Source organism: Hyposmocoma kahamanoa, unplaced genomic scaffold, assembly GCF_003589595.1.
Source record: "Hyposmocoma kahamanoa isolate Upper Pololo Valley unplaced genomic scaffold, ASM358959v1 77, whole genome shotgun sequence".
NCBI lineage: Eukaryota > Metazoa > Arthropoda > Insecta > Lepidoptera > Cosmopterigidae > Hyposmocoma > Hyposmocoma kahamanoa.
In genome coordinates, this window is record NW_020653926.1 from 814,202 (window position 1) to 831,638 (window position 17,437).

The 17,437-nt window shown below is 34.9% G+C and overlaps 1 protein-coding gene across 2 annotated transcripts in view; it reads left to right on the forward strand.

Annotated features, from left to right (window-relative positions):
* The window catches only part of LOC113232685 (aldo-keto reductase AKR2E4-like), a 38,557-nt gene extending 21,126 nt beyond the window's left edge, over positions 1-17,431 (forward strand). The window contains exons 1-7 of one of the 2 annotated variants that reach the window (XM_026467458.1): positions 1,066-1,122; positions 1,250-1,333; positions 6,443-6,625; positions 10,709-10,825; positions 12,426-12,593; positions 13,949-14,152; positions 17,108-17,431. In XM_026467458.1, coding sequence (XP_026323243.1) covers positions 1,087-1,122; positions 1,250-1,333; positions 6,443-6,625; positions 10,709-10,825; positions 12,426-12,593; positions 13,949-14,152; positions 17,108-17,368 — 1,053 coding nt within the window. In that variant the 5' untranslated portion in view covers positions 1,066-1,086 and the 3' untranslated portion in view covers positions 17,369-17,431. Of the gene's footprint in view, positions 1-1,065; positions 1,123-1,249; positions 1,334-6,442; positions 6,626-10,708; positions 10,826-12,425; positions 12,594-13,948; positions 14,153-17,107 lie in introns of those variants that run through there. The other variant, XM_026467459.1, reaches the window with a different exon arrangement.
* Positions 17,432-17,437: the final 6 nt, after the last annotated feature.

The following is a 17,437-nucleotide window of genomic DNA, read 5'->3' on the forward strand; positions in this document are numbered from 1 at the left end:
TTGGCCTTGCAGTCCGGGCAGACCCAAGATGACGGCACCGACCTATTAAATATTAAATAATATGATTAGAGAAAATTTGTGATTTAATTAAAAACAGGAACGCATGTCAAAGCAATAAATATGTAGAGGGTCGCAGGCTTCAAAATTTAAATGTCAATAACAATCTCAGTACAGAGTACTAAAAAAACCTCAAAAGTACGTGTAATTACATCTATTTGCTAAGTTTTATTGCAATATCCTTAAATTCGCCACTGCACAGGACTTGACACTGGAGATAATAAAAATCGGTTCTCACTACTCAAAGTATATTGAGAGAAAAACGCCTTGAATTGGAGAAATAGCAAAATCAACCATTAAAATAATTGCTCCTTAAGAAAATTTAGGCGCTTCGAAATGGAATGGGACCACTATGGAAGTACCCCCTTTCCAACAAAAAAAGAATCATGAAAATCGGTTCACAAATACCGGAATTATCGCGTAACATACATACAAAAAAAAACATACAGTTGAATTGAGAACCTCCTTTTTTGAAGTCGGTTAAAAACTCATTTACATTATAAAAACAATTTGTCACAAGCAATCCAATTAGTATTTTCTTAAATCTAGACGTAGGTAACATTTTTATATCGGCAGGTTATGCATTATATAATTTTACGCACATGTTATAGCATTCCTTTGAAAACATGTAGTAATGTGTACAAACGATAGGGATATCGGGTTAATCTGCACTCCAAAGTAGTAAAATAAGGCATTTTTCCACGATATTCGAGGTTTTGCTCGAGGTAATTGACACAACCATGACGTACAAAACTATAATGGCGGACTGAACTCAAATTTGCGGAGCTCCGCCAACTGTGGGCACACGTACCACGCAAACAAAGCACTTCTACTGCATTTATTGTTCTGTGGCCATGACGTTCGTCACAAGGCACCTTTATCAAGATCTCACATGTTTCTTTCATTATCTGATAAGGCGGCAGCAGGACCATTAATATCACTAACGTTTTTTAATCTGCACTGAATAAACGTGACTAAGCTAAAAATCAATATTCTATTCATCACCCGACTTCGAAAAAGTGGGGTTCTATGGGCGCAGCGATCATGAACATGCTCAATTGGCGAGTACGGTATTTTAAAAAGCAGATAGGTTGCTTTTACACCATCTAAAAATTTTTTTTTGTAAAAAATTTTCAGATAATATAAATGAAAGTATTAATGATATTCTAGAGTTGAAAATTGCTTGTTGCAGGTCGAGATCCCGAATGTAAAGCTGAACAACGGGCGGGACATGCCTGCCCTCGGATATGGGACATGGATGGGAGTCAATTCCCAGGTATTTGTCATTCACCCAGTTTCAGTTGTTAAACTGATATAACATTTGTCAACAAAAAACCAAGATCAAACTACACTTCGTTTTTTTAGTATTAGAAAAAACGTAAACAAAGAAACTATGTTATTAAACTTGTCGTTCAGTCCACAAATTACAGTAGGTAAAGGAAAATATCGTCCGATTTGATGACAAATGACATGATGAATGTTATTAATTTCTATAAAGATTTCATTTATTATTTGGAAGCTCTATTTCTTTAAGGTTTTTTATAGTGCTAGCCATTGAAATACAAACTATGTAAAGATATATTTTTTTCATTTAATTAATAAAAGCGTGTGTTACGAGTAAAAAACACGTAATAATTATTTATAGATAATATATATATTTGAGAATTGTGTTTCACAGTAAAATGCTTTGCTTACAAATTCAAAATGGTGCCTGGACAAAGATCCAAAATTTTCTTTTTAGCTATTGAATTTTTTTGTGAAACAACTACTAGTTTGTTATAATTATTAATACAAAGATCGAACGCATGGAAAATTATTTTCGACTCATCGAAACCATGACCACGCTGAACCGTAGCTTTGCTCTAACTAACTGAGCTACAGGTCAAGTTATAGAGTTGAAGAAATTTTCCTATGTGTTTTTGTGCTAGATATTTGTACCTATTGGTTTTCGTTCAAAGATCGCGTTTTCGCTTAGTAAATTATCTTTAGTATTTATCTAATAATTAGAAAACAATACGTAATAGTTTTAGCTTGAATTTATCCGTTTGCAAAGCCCATTACGTAGACAACAAAATAAACTCTGTTATATCGCGTTTGCTGTGACGTCTGGCTCCAACAAGTATATGTATAATAGGAAATGAAACTATTTTTCCCGATTTAAATCGCGTATATTTGTTTTTTCAAACAAACCGACGTTTCGGGCCGTTTACAGGTCCCATGGTCACGGTTGACTTTTGTTTTGACTGTTGTTGTGACTGTTTGTTTGAAAAAACAAATATACGCGATTTAAATCCGGAAAAATAGTTTCATTTCCTATGTGTAACAATCGCGAAAACCTAAGAACTCGATATATATGTATAATATCATTATGTCTATTTTTTTTTATAATATCAAGTGACGGGACGAACAATTTGTGCGCCTGATTACACACCTTTTTTTACACACCTGTCCATAACAATTGCAATGCCCCTCAGAGCATTAAATCGCAAAGATCTGAGAGGTACCGCCACTGCGCCCATCACCCAGAAGAGTTGTAATTTCACCAGTCCATGTACTAAAGCAATCTGCGATATTTTCGAACCTGGGCAGAAAGTTGACAGTGGCGCACCCTTTTACCAGCGTTTGAAATAAATTATTAAAAAAACTCACAAATCGATACCTCCAATGAAACCCAACGAGCCAACTTCATTTCTGGTCATTTTCTGTTTTAGTTTTTGGTTCTCTTTTTTTTTTCACAAATTCGTTTTTTTTGTTTTTTATTCGAATTTCTTTTTGTTTTGTTTCTTTTTTCCACAAAATTTGGGACCATAATATTAATATAAAGAAATCTGAACCTTTTAATAAGTTTATTTTTTATAAGGTTACTTTGTATAAGGAATGTGGAGTCTTAACGGTTCGTGGTCTATTTCTGCTCGGTGTAGTGATCCTTGTACATCGTGCGGTGGTCTCTTCTCCTGATTATACCAAACTTCTCGACAAAAGAATTTTCAAATTACATCTCCCGGTTATTAATTCCGCCTTCGCTAGGAGATTCGCAAGATTCTTGCACCCATACGTCTACAATAAGGTTAACGCACTGTGTTGTGTCAAGCTCTGTTCTATATCAGAGCTTAAACGTAAGGTCAGTGAGTTTCTGGGCTCTTTGACCTACTGTCAATTAGAAGATATTTTAAAATAGGTACGCTAGTGTTGCTGACTGTTTGGTGGCAAGACCTCAGTAGTCTGACACTCCGAATTTATGGAGCCGAGACAAGGCGGTTCACTTCAGCTTCTTCTTTCATTCCTATACACATACACTCACACACACACTTACACACACACACACACACACAAAATATCTTGCATTCTTTTAAAATAGATGTAAATCTGTAATATTGTTTATCTTTGATTTCGTATGTATAATTTAAGTTAATTCTTCATTCCTAAATTTAGTTTTGGTATTGTCCTTCTCTATCGCGCTATTATTTGTACTAGCAACAAGGATATATTGATTACCTGCGAGACAGGCCTAGCCTAGTGCAGGAATCATTACGCAATTCTCTCTGCTTGCGATTTACGCTACAATTAAGTTGTGTTCCTTGATTAAGTCAATTCATTTTAAATGTAATGTACCCGCACTATTTAATTGTGAAATAAATTATTTGTATTTGTATTATTTGTATTTGTATTTGGCCCAGCAATCTACTATATTAGTCATAATGCAAAACTATCTTTGTTATTACCAAAAAAACGCCGGTATCGCGCTGTCTCCTAAGCCCCGTTCCCTTTAAACAGCATAATGTCATTATGTCATCTAGCGAGTTCTAAGCAGACAAAAAGTTCGTACTCTGGAATCCAAGATGGCGTTCCAAATAAAAAAATAGTTTTATATATTGTGTCATCATTTTCAATGTGCGATATGAAAACATTGTATTTGGTTACCCCATACCCCCACATTGGCCTTGATGCTTTTATAGTGACTCGTATGACGTTAATAATAATATTTATGTAAAGCAAATAAGATACTTTATTTGTAAGAAATTCTTACAAATGTTTATTTAAGTACAAATCGATATAAAACATCAAGGCTTACGAGGGGGGAATGGGGGTAACCAAATACAATAATGTTTTCATATTTATTGTAATTTATAACACATTGACAGCTATCCGATAAAAAATTACACTCAGGGCCTTTTCTATAGTGATAAGTATTGAGAATTAAAGAAAGTGCTATACGACTAGATAACTGCTTACCACTAACATGTGAAATTAATTTTATACATATATTTTGATTTCAATTACAGTTCCGACACGATATGATGGCCGTTTTGACAGATTACAATAATGAGGTCAAATTTCAATTCATTAATAAATCGAAAATAATATAATCAAATGCGAGTCGCATCTCTAACTTTTTAGATTTATAATTGATTTTGCTGATTAGAAAGTTTTAATAAAACGAAAATAAAAAAGTTTATTTATTGTATTGTAAATTCGAACTTATTTGCATTGAGCTTTGACGCGAGTTTGCCGGAGGTGGAAGTTGTGCTGGCCAGCGATCCCATAAGTGACGATCGTATTAAGATTTCATTTTTTTAAATTTCGATAAACAAATGCCGAGTGCGGCGAGTGAGCGCCAAATGCGGGCAAACGTTAAAACGGTCATCTTATCCGGTGTGTTGCAAGTGAATAGGCATCCGGTATTCGGCCGAATAGTGATTCACTATTGGGTACTAGGCCGAATAGCTTAACACAGGCCGAATAAGCCAAATACCGATTAATAATAATGCCATAATATCGAGTTCTTAGGTTTTCGCGATTGTTACACATAGGAATGAAACTATTTTTCCGATTCGTTTGAAAAAACAAGTATACGCGATTTAAATCCGGAACAATAGTTTCATTTCCAATGACATAATAATTTCTTTATTAACAAAAACGGAGATCAACACAAGTAACTACCACAAATTGTACATAAAAGTAAGTAAATGTACAAATCGATTGTTTAACTCCATTATTCAAACTAAGCACAAACAGCACCTTGGATATCAGTGTTCGGCCATGTCATTTGCCCTGTTTGAGTACTAATTACAAAATATAATTGGAATAGTAAAAGGGATATTGGTTGCAACTAAAAAAATGTTTCAATTGCGGCATTAATTTTTTATTGAGTTATTCCACTTTGTTTTTAATTTCATAATTTCATGCGCGATGTTAAAAACATAATAGTACCTACATTGTGAATTATGGACGTTAATTAAGGAATTACTACAGAAAGTCTATCAGAAGCTCAAAGCCAAAGGCTGAGGGTTTTAATAACTTTTTTTGTATTTTTTTTTACCGTCTGTGATACATACAATGTTTTCCATCACAATTGCGAGGAAACAAAATACACAATATAAATATGAATGGCGGGTTTTTTGTTTTTTTTTAATTCGTCCATAGATGATACAACTCGCACTAAAATGTTGTAAAAAGCAAACACGTATACAGCCTTAGAATAACGCATAGACTGATAGTTTCATATCAAACGAACTGTCACAAGTGAGGCAAAAATCAAGTTCATGTAGGCTAGTTTTAGTAGTAGGTTCATTTTCGGTTTTAGTGAATATTTATATAAAAATACAAGTTGAAACGCGTTACTTCCTCGTGGAATGTGATGTTCGTATCTATTTTATGTTTGTCTGACGTATTTTTACACTCATTTACCGCACATTTCGTCATTTTTAGCTAAAATTCTTGATCTGTTCGCGGTGCAAGTTGACCTTGAGCACTGAAGGCCCGCCCGCTCGTGTAGGCCCATTGGGCGCGCTTCAATTTGCCTCACTTAGTGTGTGCGGACTAGGTTTCTATGCGTTATTATTCTAAGCATACAGCCATGATGGAGTGTAAAAAATAAATTGCGAATTTTTTATACAGAAAATAATTAAAATCAATTATAAGAAATTCTTAATAATAAGTATTTAAGTTGTATGTGCGTGAATTGCAATTAAATTTAAGTTTAGATAACGTTTTAAGCTAATGTTTTAATTTTGAACTTACGTAACTTCCTTACTTGAAACTGAACCTCGCCTAATTAAGGAAGTATGTCGTGCTGCAAATTAAAAAAAAAACTTACAGACCATGGCTGCAATGCAAAGAAAAAAGGGCCTTGGGTTTTATTTAGGGCATTATAGTCAAGTTAACCAATCATTTACCGTTTACGAGCAAAATTGAAGAAATCTTTTATATTGTCAGATATTTCTTTTTTTATTTCAATATAATATGTTTCATCGCCTATCTATCATTATTGTTTAATCTTGAATATATATTTTTTTTAATACCAAAGATATGAATTTTTGTATAGAGTTTACAACTTTGAGATATATGTATCAGCATATCTAACTTAACCTACCCACTTTTACAGTTCGTATTCGAAACTACAGAAATCCCAAAAATGGAGGATTGTCTATCGTACGCCATCGACATCGGATATCGACATGTCGACACGGCTCATCTCTATCGTGTCGAGCCTGAAATCGGCGCTGTGATCAACAAGAAGATCAAGGAGGGTGTTTGCTCGCGGGAAGATTTGTTTGTCACCACTAAGGTAGTTTTACTTTTATGGTCATAATTATATTAATTATAACCAGTGGTTAGAATAGAGGGTTCCAAGTGAGTAGATAAATGTTTACATTTAAATACAAGGAGTGACGTACAGTTGTTAAACACAAAAGAAAAAAACAATGGAAGTATCAGAACCGATGTCGCCAAAACTCACGCATTCTAAATTTGAAACACTGAAATCTTGATATTGATTGGCCGTAGTTTCAAATTTAAAAAGAAATAACAAAATCTGGATAGTTAATATTAGGGGTTAAAGTATGAAATTGCCGTTTTATTGCAATAGGTTCTTTGAATTTTCATAGAATCTTCATGGTTTGAGGTTTTCGAATGAAACTTTTTTCAAATGGTTTGTGATTTTTTTTTTTTAATTTGAAACATTTGAATATCGACTTTCAATTGTTTTTGTTATTCAATTTAGACAAGAAAGATGGATACTGCGAAAATTCGAGTGATTTTTGAACACGAGTTCCGACGCGAAACTAACGCGGCAGAAACAGCCCGCAATATCAATGCTGCGTTTGGAGAGGGGTCTACTAATGAACGCACCGTGCGATTTTGGTTTAAACGCTTCCGTGATGGAAATTTCGACTTAAAGAACGAGCCACGAGGAAGACCGCCCACACAGGTGAATAACGATGAATTAAGAGAGATAGTGGAAGCCGATCCTAGTCAAACTACCCAGGAATTAGCGGCATGGTTTAACATTACCTTACCCACAATATTGACTCACTTGCGTCAAATCAATAAAATAAAAAAATACGAAAAATGGGTGTCTCATGATTTGACTGATCTGCAGAAAGAAACGCGTGTTGAAACTTGTGTTGCCTTGTTGAACCGGTACAGAAATGAAGGAATATTGGATCGAATTGTAATATGTGATGAAAAGTGGATTCTTTGTGATAACCGGAAAAGAAAAATGCAATGGCTGACCCCAGGTCAAATGCCACAACAGTGTCCTAAAGCAAAACTTACCAATAAAAAGGTAATGGTAACTGTTTGGTGGTCTCAGCATGGTGTTATTCACTATAGTTTTCTCCGATCTGGTCAAGCAATAACGGCAGATGTCTATTGTGCCGAACTCCGAAGCATGTTGACAAAACTAGCAGTAAAACAGCCCCGACTCATGAATCGATCTTCACCATTATTGCTCCACGACAACGCGAGACCTCACACAGCACGAGAAACCATTTTGACCCTTCAGGAACTGCAGTTAGAAACCATTCGTCATCCTCCGTATTCACCAGACCTTGCTCCAACGGACTACCATTTTTTTCGTGATTTGGACAATTATCTACGTGACAAGAAGTTTTCTTCCCAGGAGGCAGTACAAAATGCTTTCACACAGTTTGTGCAGTCTAGATCATCGGAGTTCTATCGCAAAGGCATTAATAACCTTCCCATTAGATGGCAGCAATGTATAGATAATAATGGCAACTATTTTGATTAAATAAATTTGTTAAAAACTTAAAAAATAAACAATTTAGATTTTCAGTACAAATCGGCAATTTCATACTTTAACCCCTATTATAATTTTAACTTTACCTTGTTGGTATATCGTTGAAAATTCAATGCCATCAATACCTGTTATTAGAAGTTACGACGTTTGATATTATATTAAAATTTCAACCAATGTGCTGCAATCTAGCGATTAATTGCTGTACGATGATGAATTGGAGTTATTTATTTAGTTCTCCAAACAAGAAACTACTATATTGCAGGGGTATAAGCTTTACTTTCGTTTCTAGTAACAAAAAATATTTCAATAGACAGAAAATTGAAAATTTATTAAATAAGACTTTTTGATGACTCGAATTACCACCTCGGGTAATATTTATTTATATAATAATTATTTATATAATAACCATACCGTACAAAGCGGAAATGGCGGACTTAGCTCAGACAGATCTTTCGAGACCTATAGTTAGCACACGTTGTACGCTAACTAACCATTTCTATTGTATTTATTATTCTGTGAGTTAAAACCACCAAATATCTATTACCACTTTCGCGCTAGTATTGTCACAGATTACTTATTATTTACTAATAACTAAATTTGATTAATGACGCCAGGCGCTCACTACGAAAAAGTAACCTATGTGGGGCGCATTATAAGTTTCCGGAATGAATAAGAAAAAAATACTATAAATGGTCAGAAATGAATTTATTGTTTCTCAAAATATTCTCCGTTAGCGTTAATGCAGTTAATTTTGAAAACATTTATGCCACTCCTCTGTGACAATCTCTAAAAACATATTTTTCATACTCTTCGACAGCCTCTTCAGGTGATGAAAATCGTTGACCGCGTTCAAAAATTCATTTGTCTGTGTGGCCGTGTGAGAACTGGCATTATCGTGGTGAAAGATGATACGGCGCGGCGTTTACGGTTATTTTTACAGAGTTTGTCAATAACTTCCGGCAAACAAATGGTCGTGTACCATTCACTACTCACGGTACAACGATTCTCCAAAGAAACAGTAGTCACGTATCCAGTTTTAATAAAAAAAGAAGCAATCATCCGCTTAGAGTTCTATTATATAAGAGTTCCATTTTCGAATGTTGTAATTACTTTTTAAATATTGTTTATGTAAGTCGCCAGTTCCGGAAACTTATAGTGCGCCCTGTGCGCCGCTCAGAGAGGTGAAAATAACGTTTCCCGCCGTTTGCAGTCGTGCGGAGCCGAATGCTCATAAATGAAAGACTTGTATGAGCGCTATTGCCGACGTCAATACACTCATTGGTAGGTAGGCGCTTATCGCGTAACCTTGAGCGAGTTATGGAGCCCTACACGGTAAAAAGAGATTACTTAGAAAAAGACAAAATTCTTTTTATGAAGACAAATTTATTAAATCCAACAAAACGATCCTCTCCCTATAGACGCTAGAGAATAATTACTTGATAATAGTAAAAAAACGTCTCAAAAGTGTATTTTAGTTATAAGACAGAAATATTTAATCCAAGAGCAAATTAATTTACTTCAAGTCACAAAGCTACTCTAGATTCAACAAAATATTTATTTGTTATTAGAAATGTCCGATATTTATTTGAAAAAAAAGAATGAAAAATTTAGAGTTACTTAATTATTTGACTAAAGATTTGTTTTCTAATATCAAAAAGGGTAAATTTACAGGGTTATGGACCCAACAGTATGTCTCACTAGCGTGAAAGCACACAGTTCAGTATCAAACCTTAAAGTAGCAGAATTAGAACGGAATCTTCTTAAGTATAAATGCTACAGCGGCAGAAAGCATTATCAATTAATAATATATGAGATGACTCTAGACTATTGAAGTTAACAAAACGATAGCGCGTTTCAGAGTACAACTAATGCCATCTAGCAGTGGCGTGATGGAACTAATTGCATTAAAGTTGTGCTTGTTACAAGTGTGGTTTGATTTCATGCTGAAACCAAATTTCTTAAATTATGACTATAAATAACACCCTAACAAACTAGAGATACTACGTATTGTTTCTTTGGATAAATGACTGTTTATGATTTTTATGATTACAAGCACAAGTAAAAGTAATCGTAACCGCGTGCGCCTTCGACGACATGTCATGACGACATTGACTATGAAAACGCAACGAAATGTTGCTTTAAGAATATACTCTAGAATTTAGAATATTAGTCTGAATAGAAAACTACTTCATTTTTTGTTTAAGAATATATTTTCTTAAAATACACCCAAGAAATTTTGAATTAATTTAAGATTATTTAAATTTGATGTAAAAGGTAAAAATTTCTTGATATAAGTAATGTCCAATTAATTGATTAGAAATGAAATAAAATCTTGAAGTGAACGTATTTGTCTCAAAGTTAGAATAAAGTTAAGAGTAAAATTGTATTAGAAAAAGATACGCAGTATTTTTATAATGACAATATTTTATTACTTTTAATAAATATTTTTTCAGAATTAGCAAATATTTTGAGAAATTGCTCTTTCTTATTAGTAGAAATCCTTTTTTTCTGTGTAGCATCGAAATGTATACCATATATACCATCATCAATAAATGTTGACATCTGTAAACGTTAGTTCTTCTGATTACATTAATGCATTCTCCATTATAGGTGTGGCAAGACCACCACCGTCCGGAGGCCGTGGTGGAGTCCTGTCGAGCCTCTCTTCGTCGCATGAACCTGGACTACGTCGACCAGCTTCTGATGCACTGGCCAATGTCCATCAGCGTATGTACAACCTGAAACTATAATCATTAGTCAAGCGGGACATGGTCACTCTATAACGCGTAATCAAGAACGTACAGGGTGTAGGAATGCACGCGGGAAAGCTTACACGCGTTTTTGTTAACAACGGAAAGAGCGTCCGTGTAAAGGTTAATCAATCAGGATAGATGGCGTGAAACTGGCGAGTGTTGGAGTGCGCAACTTATGAGAGCTCACACGGCATTGTATTTTTTGTTGCAGTATAAATCTTACCGACTAAACAGTGGCGCATACATTAGATATAGAACCATTCACACGGTGTTTGTCCTGCAAAAAAACGCCCACAGCTCAATACGTTTATCGAATACGCAACGGACTTGTCAACCAAATCGAATGAACTTTAACGTATTCGATGTGCAGTGGTGCAATGTATTAATGCATCTCTTTCACACGGCGCGACGTCATACTTTTTTTATCGAATAGTCACCGAACAAGCGGCGTCTATTGAAGTATATTTTGGAAGGAGAATCTTCTGTGGACAACGATTTATTTATTGATGTCTTTAGTGGAACATTTCACTTTATAGGCACATTTAGTAGAAAAATGTTACTACAGCCGGAAACAGTTTTTTGGAGAACGAAGAACGACATCCAACCTACTCCTTTTTATACCATTTTGCACCAAAAGTATCAAGTTATTTTATTATTATCATTATTATTGTTTAATTTATTAGCTTTTGTTTAAAAATACTTTACTAGTATGTCCTTTTATTTTTTAAATTTTAATTAATATATATTTTTTAATTGCGGCGCCCTAACAGCTTTACCTTTCCATCCAACGTATTTACACGCACGCTCACGTATCACGCGTGATAAAGTGTCTGTGTGAAACCCGCTGATCTCGAAGATCCCAGTATCTCGAATTATAATGTGTAATACCTTTTTGATAATGCTACACTCCCTTGTCATAGCCAACGCATTTGCATTACGGTAACTTTCGAGATAATGGCATATAAATTTTTTGTAGTATAAATGAAACAATAAAATTGAAACTATATAAGACATTTAAAAACCGGTTATACGAGGTTGAAGATCTCGTTTTGTTGATTCCAGTTATGTTAAAAATATCAGGGCAGACATATTGTCCCTTATCCGTCATTACTGTCGATATCGTGTCTAGATTGAGGCAAATTCGTTAAGGAAACATATTTTTGGTTAAGCACTTTACAACTTGAGCTGTGTCATGCGACCACCTAATTCTACTAATGAGCTGTATTATGACTTGCGAATAAAACACAAAACGCCTGATTTTTTTTTCGAGCAATTTTACCTAACGGCATTTTAAGCCCATACAAAATACTAAGTGCTAGGCACCTGTCTGTTTTACTCCAATGAATAACTTTTAAAACCCATCTCGCTTTCGTATATGTTAATAATACAGTGGGAAATATGTCTTCCCCGCCGAAATAGACTATCTCTCCGATCTACGGAGATATTGTCTAACGTATAGTACTATAAATGCAAAAGACATGTATCAGCGTCTCTTAGCGTTCTTTTGTGTGTAATTTGCAGTTGTAATTTTCTAAAGGATCACTTTATACTGTGAATGTTATAACACTTTTCAGGATGAAGGTGTTGACGAGAAGATAGACTACGTGGAGACCTGGCGAGGATTCGAGAAAGTATTGGAGAAGGGGCTCGCCAAGTCCATCGGCGTCTCCAACTTTACCGTGGATCAGCTGAAGCGTCTGCTGGCTAATTGCAAAACCCCGCCGGCTACTAACCAAGTTGAGGTCAATAATAACATTACAGTATCTGAAAATAAAATAAGTTATATCAGAAAAAATAAAAGTAACAATAGAGCTTCTCGTTGAGTTGTTCCGGAAAAATACTTTGAAATATTTCTTGAATAAAAACAAATGTATTTAACATAATCAAGTCTTGGTTACGCACCCCATTCAGTAGTTTGGGTTAGGTTAGTATATGAAATCACTAGCCGAGCGAGCGAAGCAAGCGTGACGCGGCAGCGGCCGGCGAGTGCCGGAAGCGAATCTGTTTGCGATTCCGAACTTGTTTTCAGATATATCCTTACCCTAGTGAAATAAAGTGAACGATGATCACAGAAATGCTCGGACTTTTACCATTGGGAGTTAGTCAATCTTAGGTTTCACTGGAAAATTTTAAGATGTACCGTATTTCGGACTTGTGCAGTAACACTTGCATCTAATAATTTTTAAGGGAGCAGAATATCCTCTTAGCCTCATTTTTGTGTTTATTATTTGCAATATTGATATGCAGCGGTGTACAGAAAAATCCTTATGGTTTATGCATTGACTTACAAATAAATGGACAACGGGTCTAATACAAAAACCACGAAAAAAATGTCCCAAGTCAACCATTTAAACGTAGTGACATGTAAAGGAATATGAAAAAGCTAAAATGTTGAATTTAAATTGTAATGTCATCGCAGTACTGTCTAATTTTGCTTGCTTCGCTGTCAGTCGAACAAACGAAGACTAAAGCTTGAATGACGCTCTGTATACGATTTTAACGCCCTATAAGTTCGGACAGTTTTTAGCGCGGACCCGACATATATATAATTGTAAGTCAATGGGTTTATGCGACACTTTATTATGTATTTTTAACCGACTCTTTAAAAATGGAGGAGGTTCTCAATTGGACCATATGTTTTTTTTGTATGTATATTACGCGATATCTCCAATCAGTTATTTTTTGTTGGAAAGAGGGTACCTCCATAGCCACCTCTAAGGGTGGCTGTTCACGATTGAAGATTCATTTTTATAAATAGCGCTTAAATTTTATTATAAGGAGCAATTATTTTAATGGTTGATTTTGCTATTCTCCGATTCAAGGCGTTTTTCTCTCTCAATATACTTTGAGTAGTGAGAACTGATTTTTATTATCTCCTGTGTCAAGTCCCGTATAATGGCGAACTAGGGGATGAATCCGGGTTTGCGCACTTTCCGGTAACCGAATTCAATATAACTTGGTAATTATATGTACTTCCACGTACTTTTGAGGTCGGTTTTTTTAGTACTCGATACTGAGGTTAGGTTATTACTTTATAATCTACGCATGTTATAAATAAAAATTTAAAAATTTTCAATTATAATTATTACATCCTCAGATCAATTTGACTCTCGGCCAAAAAGAACTCGTGGACTTCTGCCAATCGCAAAAGATTGTAGTCGTCGCGTACTCCCCGTTCGGAAGAATGGTACCGAGTCGGGAGACTCCGAATAGTCCAGAGCCGAAGCTGAACAACCCCACAATGGTTGCTATCGCCAAGAAGCACGGAAAAACCGTCACGCAGGTTACATTGAGATACTTGGTGAGTACTACGAAAACTTTAAAAAACTAGAAAGAAGAAAGATAGAAAGAAAATTCATTTATTTGCACACCACAAATGACACCACTCAGAAAAAAACACAATCAAAACTAAAAACAAAAGAAATAAACAAAACGGTGAAAAAGAAATAAAAATAAGAAAACATAATACAAGAACCAACAGAAAAAAAAGAAGAACAAAACATTCGTACTTGAGACACAAATAAATAATAACGGAACAAAATCACAAACAAAACGAAAACTAAAGTACACCATAGGCATCACAGGTTATTTAATTAAATATAAGACACTACATATAAAGATACTTTGTGTGGTGCCAGCTGCGGTAACAAAAGGGTCATTAACTCAATATTTGCTGGAAAACGCAATGCGTTCCCAACACCAATTTTCAGTTAGGACCCTAAGTGAGGTCACGGAACAACATATGCGATAATTCTTACTTAAGAAAAATAATAAAATACACTTACCTATAAGTGTATACATATACCTATAAGTGCGTGTGTGGGGGTGTGCGTGTGCGTGTGCGCGTTCGTGTGAGTGAACGCGTGCGTGTGATGAAAGGGTGCAAGTGACATTTAAAAAAAATGTATACTGACGTAATCTTTACGTATGCCTAAGGGTCGGTAGCGGAGGTCATTAAAATCGAAACTTATATAAAAAGGAAAGTGATGCCGTGAGCAATCAAAAGGCCAATTTTTCCCTGGTGGGTAAAGTATGATGTATGAAATGTAGAATTTATCACAAGCGCCCTTTCAGTTAAAGGCGGCAGAACTAGTGAAAATTATTTTTTTACATACAATAAGAACATAAATTCCACTATTGGAGAAAACAACATCAAAACATAAAAACACAATCAAGCCGAGCCTGCCCTGTCAATGTAAAACAAATTGAAGTGCTTTTCCACCGGCGAGGCGAGACGAGATGAGGCGAGGCGAGAATAGAAATCTCGGCGACCTATTTCCTAGAGTTATTCGTCTAGCGATAAACACGCGGCTAAAGTACCATGTCCCGCAAGTACTTATTATTAAATATGTTTACGGAACAAGAATCAGATGGAGATACTGCAAGAAGAAATAATCATGTTGTAATATTAAGCTATTTGTATCCTCTAAGATAAAATAAATAAATAAAAAGTACTTTTTCGAAAATATTTTGGGATTTATTTATTTATTTATTTATTTATTTATTTGGGATAACAACAGCAATAAAAATAGGTTACAAAAAATTAAATTACATATTACAAAGCCAGTAACAGTTATCCTCGATTTATACATTAAAATAAAAACAGAGCACGGGGTGTCCATAAGCATCATAAATAATTATACAGATTATATACATACATATAATTGTGAAACAAATTAAGTAAACTAAATACGTACACTTACATAGAAATAATACTTACTATACACAATAAAACTTAGTATTAATAATTATTATACACTATACCTACATATGAATACAACTTAACACTAAATCATAAATCATAAATACTTCTAACAATATAAAAATATCAAACTATAACTATAAAAGAAATGAATAAATAAATGAGCAAAATAAAATTAAATATTAAAATTTGAAAATTAATTTTTTAATGTTTGACTGAAAAGAATGCTTTTTATCTACAAAGATAACAACAGAAATATTTATTGTAACCAGTAACTAATCTTGTGAGCACAGAGTTTTTACCGTAGTTTGTGCAGTGAAATGGTACATGAAAAAGAGACGTATGTCTGGTACGATGGGCAGGCACTCGAAAACTTATTTGCTGTAGTAAATCTGGACAATCCAAACGACCACTGACTACATCAAACAAAAGACCCATATCCAACAACTCACGACGCTCCTGGAGACTTAACAAATTGTATGTGCGACAGATATCAACGTAAGGTGAATGATGATCGGTTAATCTACATTTGTAATTCAAATGTTTTAGGACCCTCTTTTGGATTCGTTCAATTTGATTAATATAAACACTTTAGAGTGGCGACCATATAGGACTAGCATAGTCCAATATGCTACGGACATATGCCGAATACAATAATTTTAAAGTGATCGCACAATTAAACGATTAACAAGTTCGTAGAACAAATCCCAAGTTCCTATATGCCCTGTTAGTGATACTGTTAAAATGATGAGACATAAGCATTTTGTAATCAAAATAAACACTCAGGTCCCTCTCAATAGCGATGCCACTGAAATGGTACGGATGTACAATTGGATGTATTTTACGAGTAAAACTTATACATTGACATTTACTGGCGTTGACTGTGATTCTGTTACTATTATAATAATTGTACAAATTGTTTAAATCGTGTTGTAATAGCTCACAGTCAGCTGTGGATCGGACTTGCATGTAAATCTTTTTGTCGTCGGCATAGAGTAAATTCTTAGCGTTAATTATGTGATTATTAATGTCGTAAATATAGGCGTTGTAAAACAGAGGTCCAAGGTGTGAGCCCTGACGGACGCCGGAAGGAATTGTAAAGTAATCGGACCTAAATCCTCCCAAGACCACAGCCTGAGAACGATTGGTCAAATAAGATCGCACCCAACGAAGTAAGTCTCCGCGTATACCTAATGTCTCTAATTTGTGAAGGAGAATGTCGTGGTCCACACGATCAAAAGCTTTTTCGAAGTCAGTGTAGACCACGTCTTCCTGACCTCCATTATAAATAAACTTTTATCCCAGGGCAAATATTACGAACTAGCAAAATACACATAAAAAAGTTTACAACTGGCGTTGGAATGTTTACATTGCAACTATATTGTGTTTACATTAGTAGTGGTTACATTAGGATTGACGTTCAATTCGGGTGGTGTGAATAAAAATGAAAAGACATCGTGCAATATCAAATCGAATCGGTCGACAACTGAGTTATCGTAAGGTTCTTAATCAAACCCCGTTACGTAATATAAACCAAACTTCTTTTAATTTCAGTATCAACGAGGAATAGTGACCATCCCAAAAACAGTCACAAAAAGCAGAGTTCTTGAGAACGCATCGATTTTCGACTTCACACTTGACAAAGAAGACGTGGCGGCGATCGCAAAATTCGACATCGGCTCTCGTACCGTTCGGCCGATCTTCTGGCAGGACTTTACGAATTATCCATTCGACAAAGTCCCATTGGAGAAAAATATGGAGATACCTCCTGCTTTCCTTAAGTGGAAGAATGGAAAGAATTTGAACATTGATTAGATTTTAAGACTTTCGTGGTTATTCACTAGTATCAGGTTTCTTACCACGGTATGACTTCTTTTTATTTTC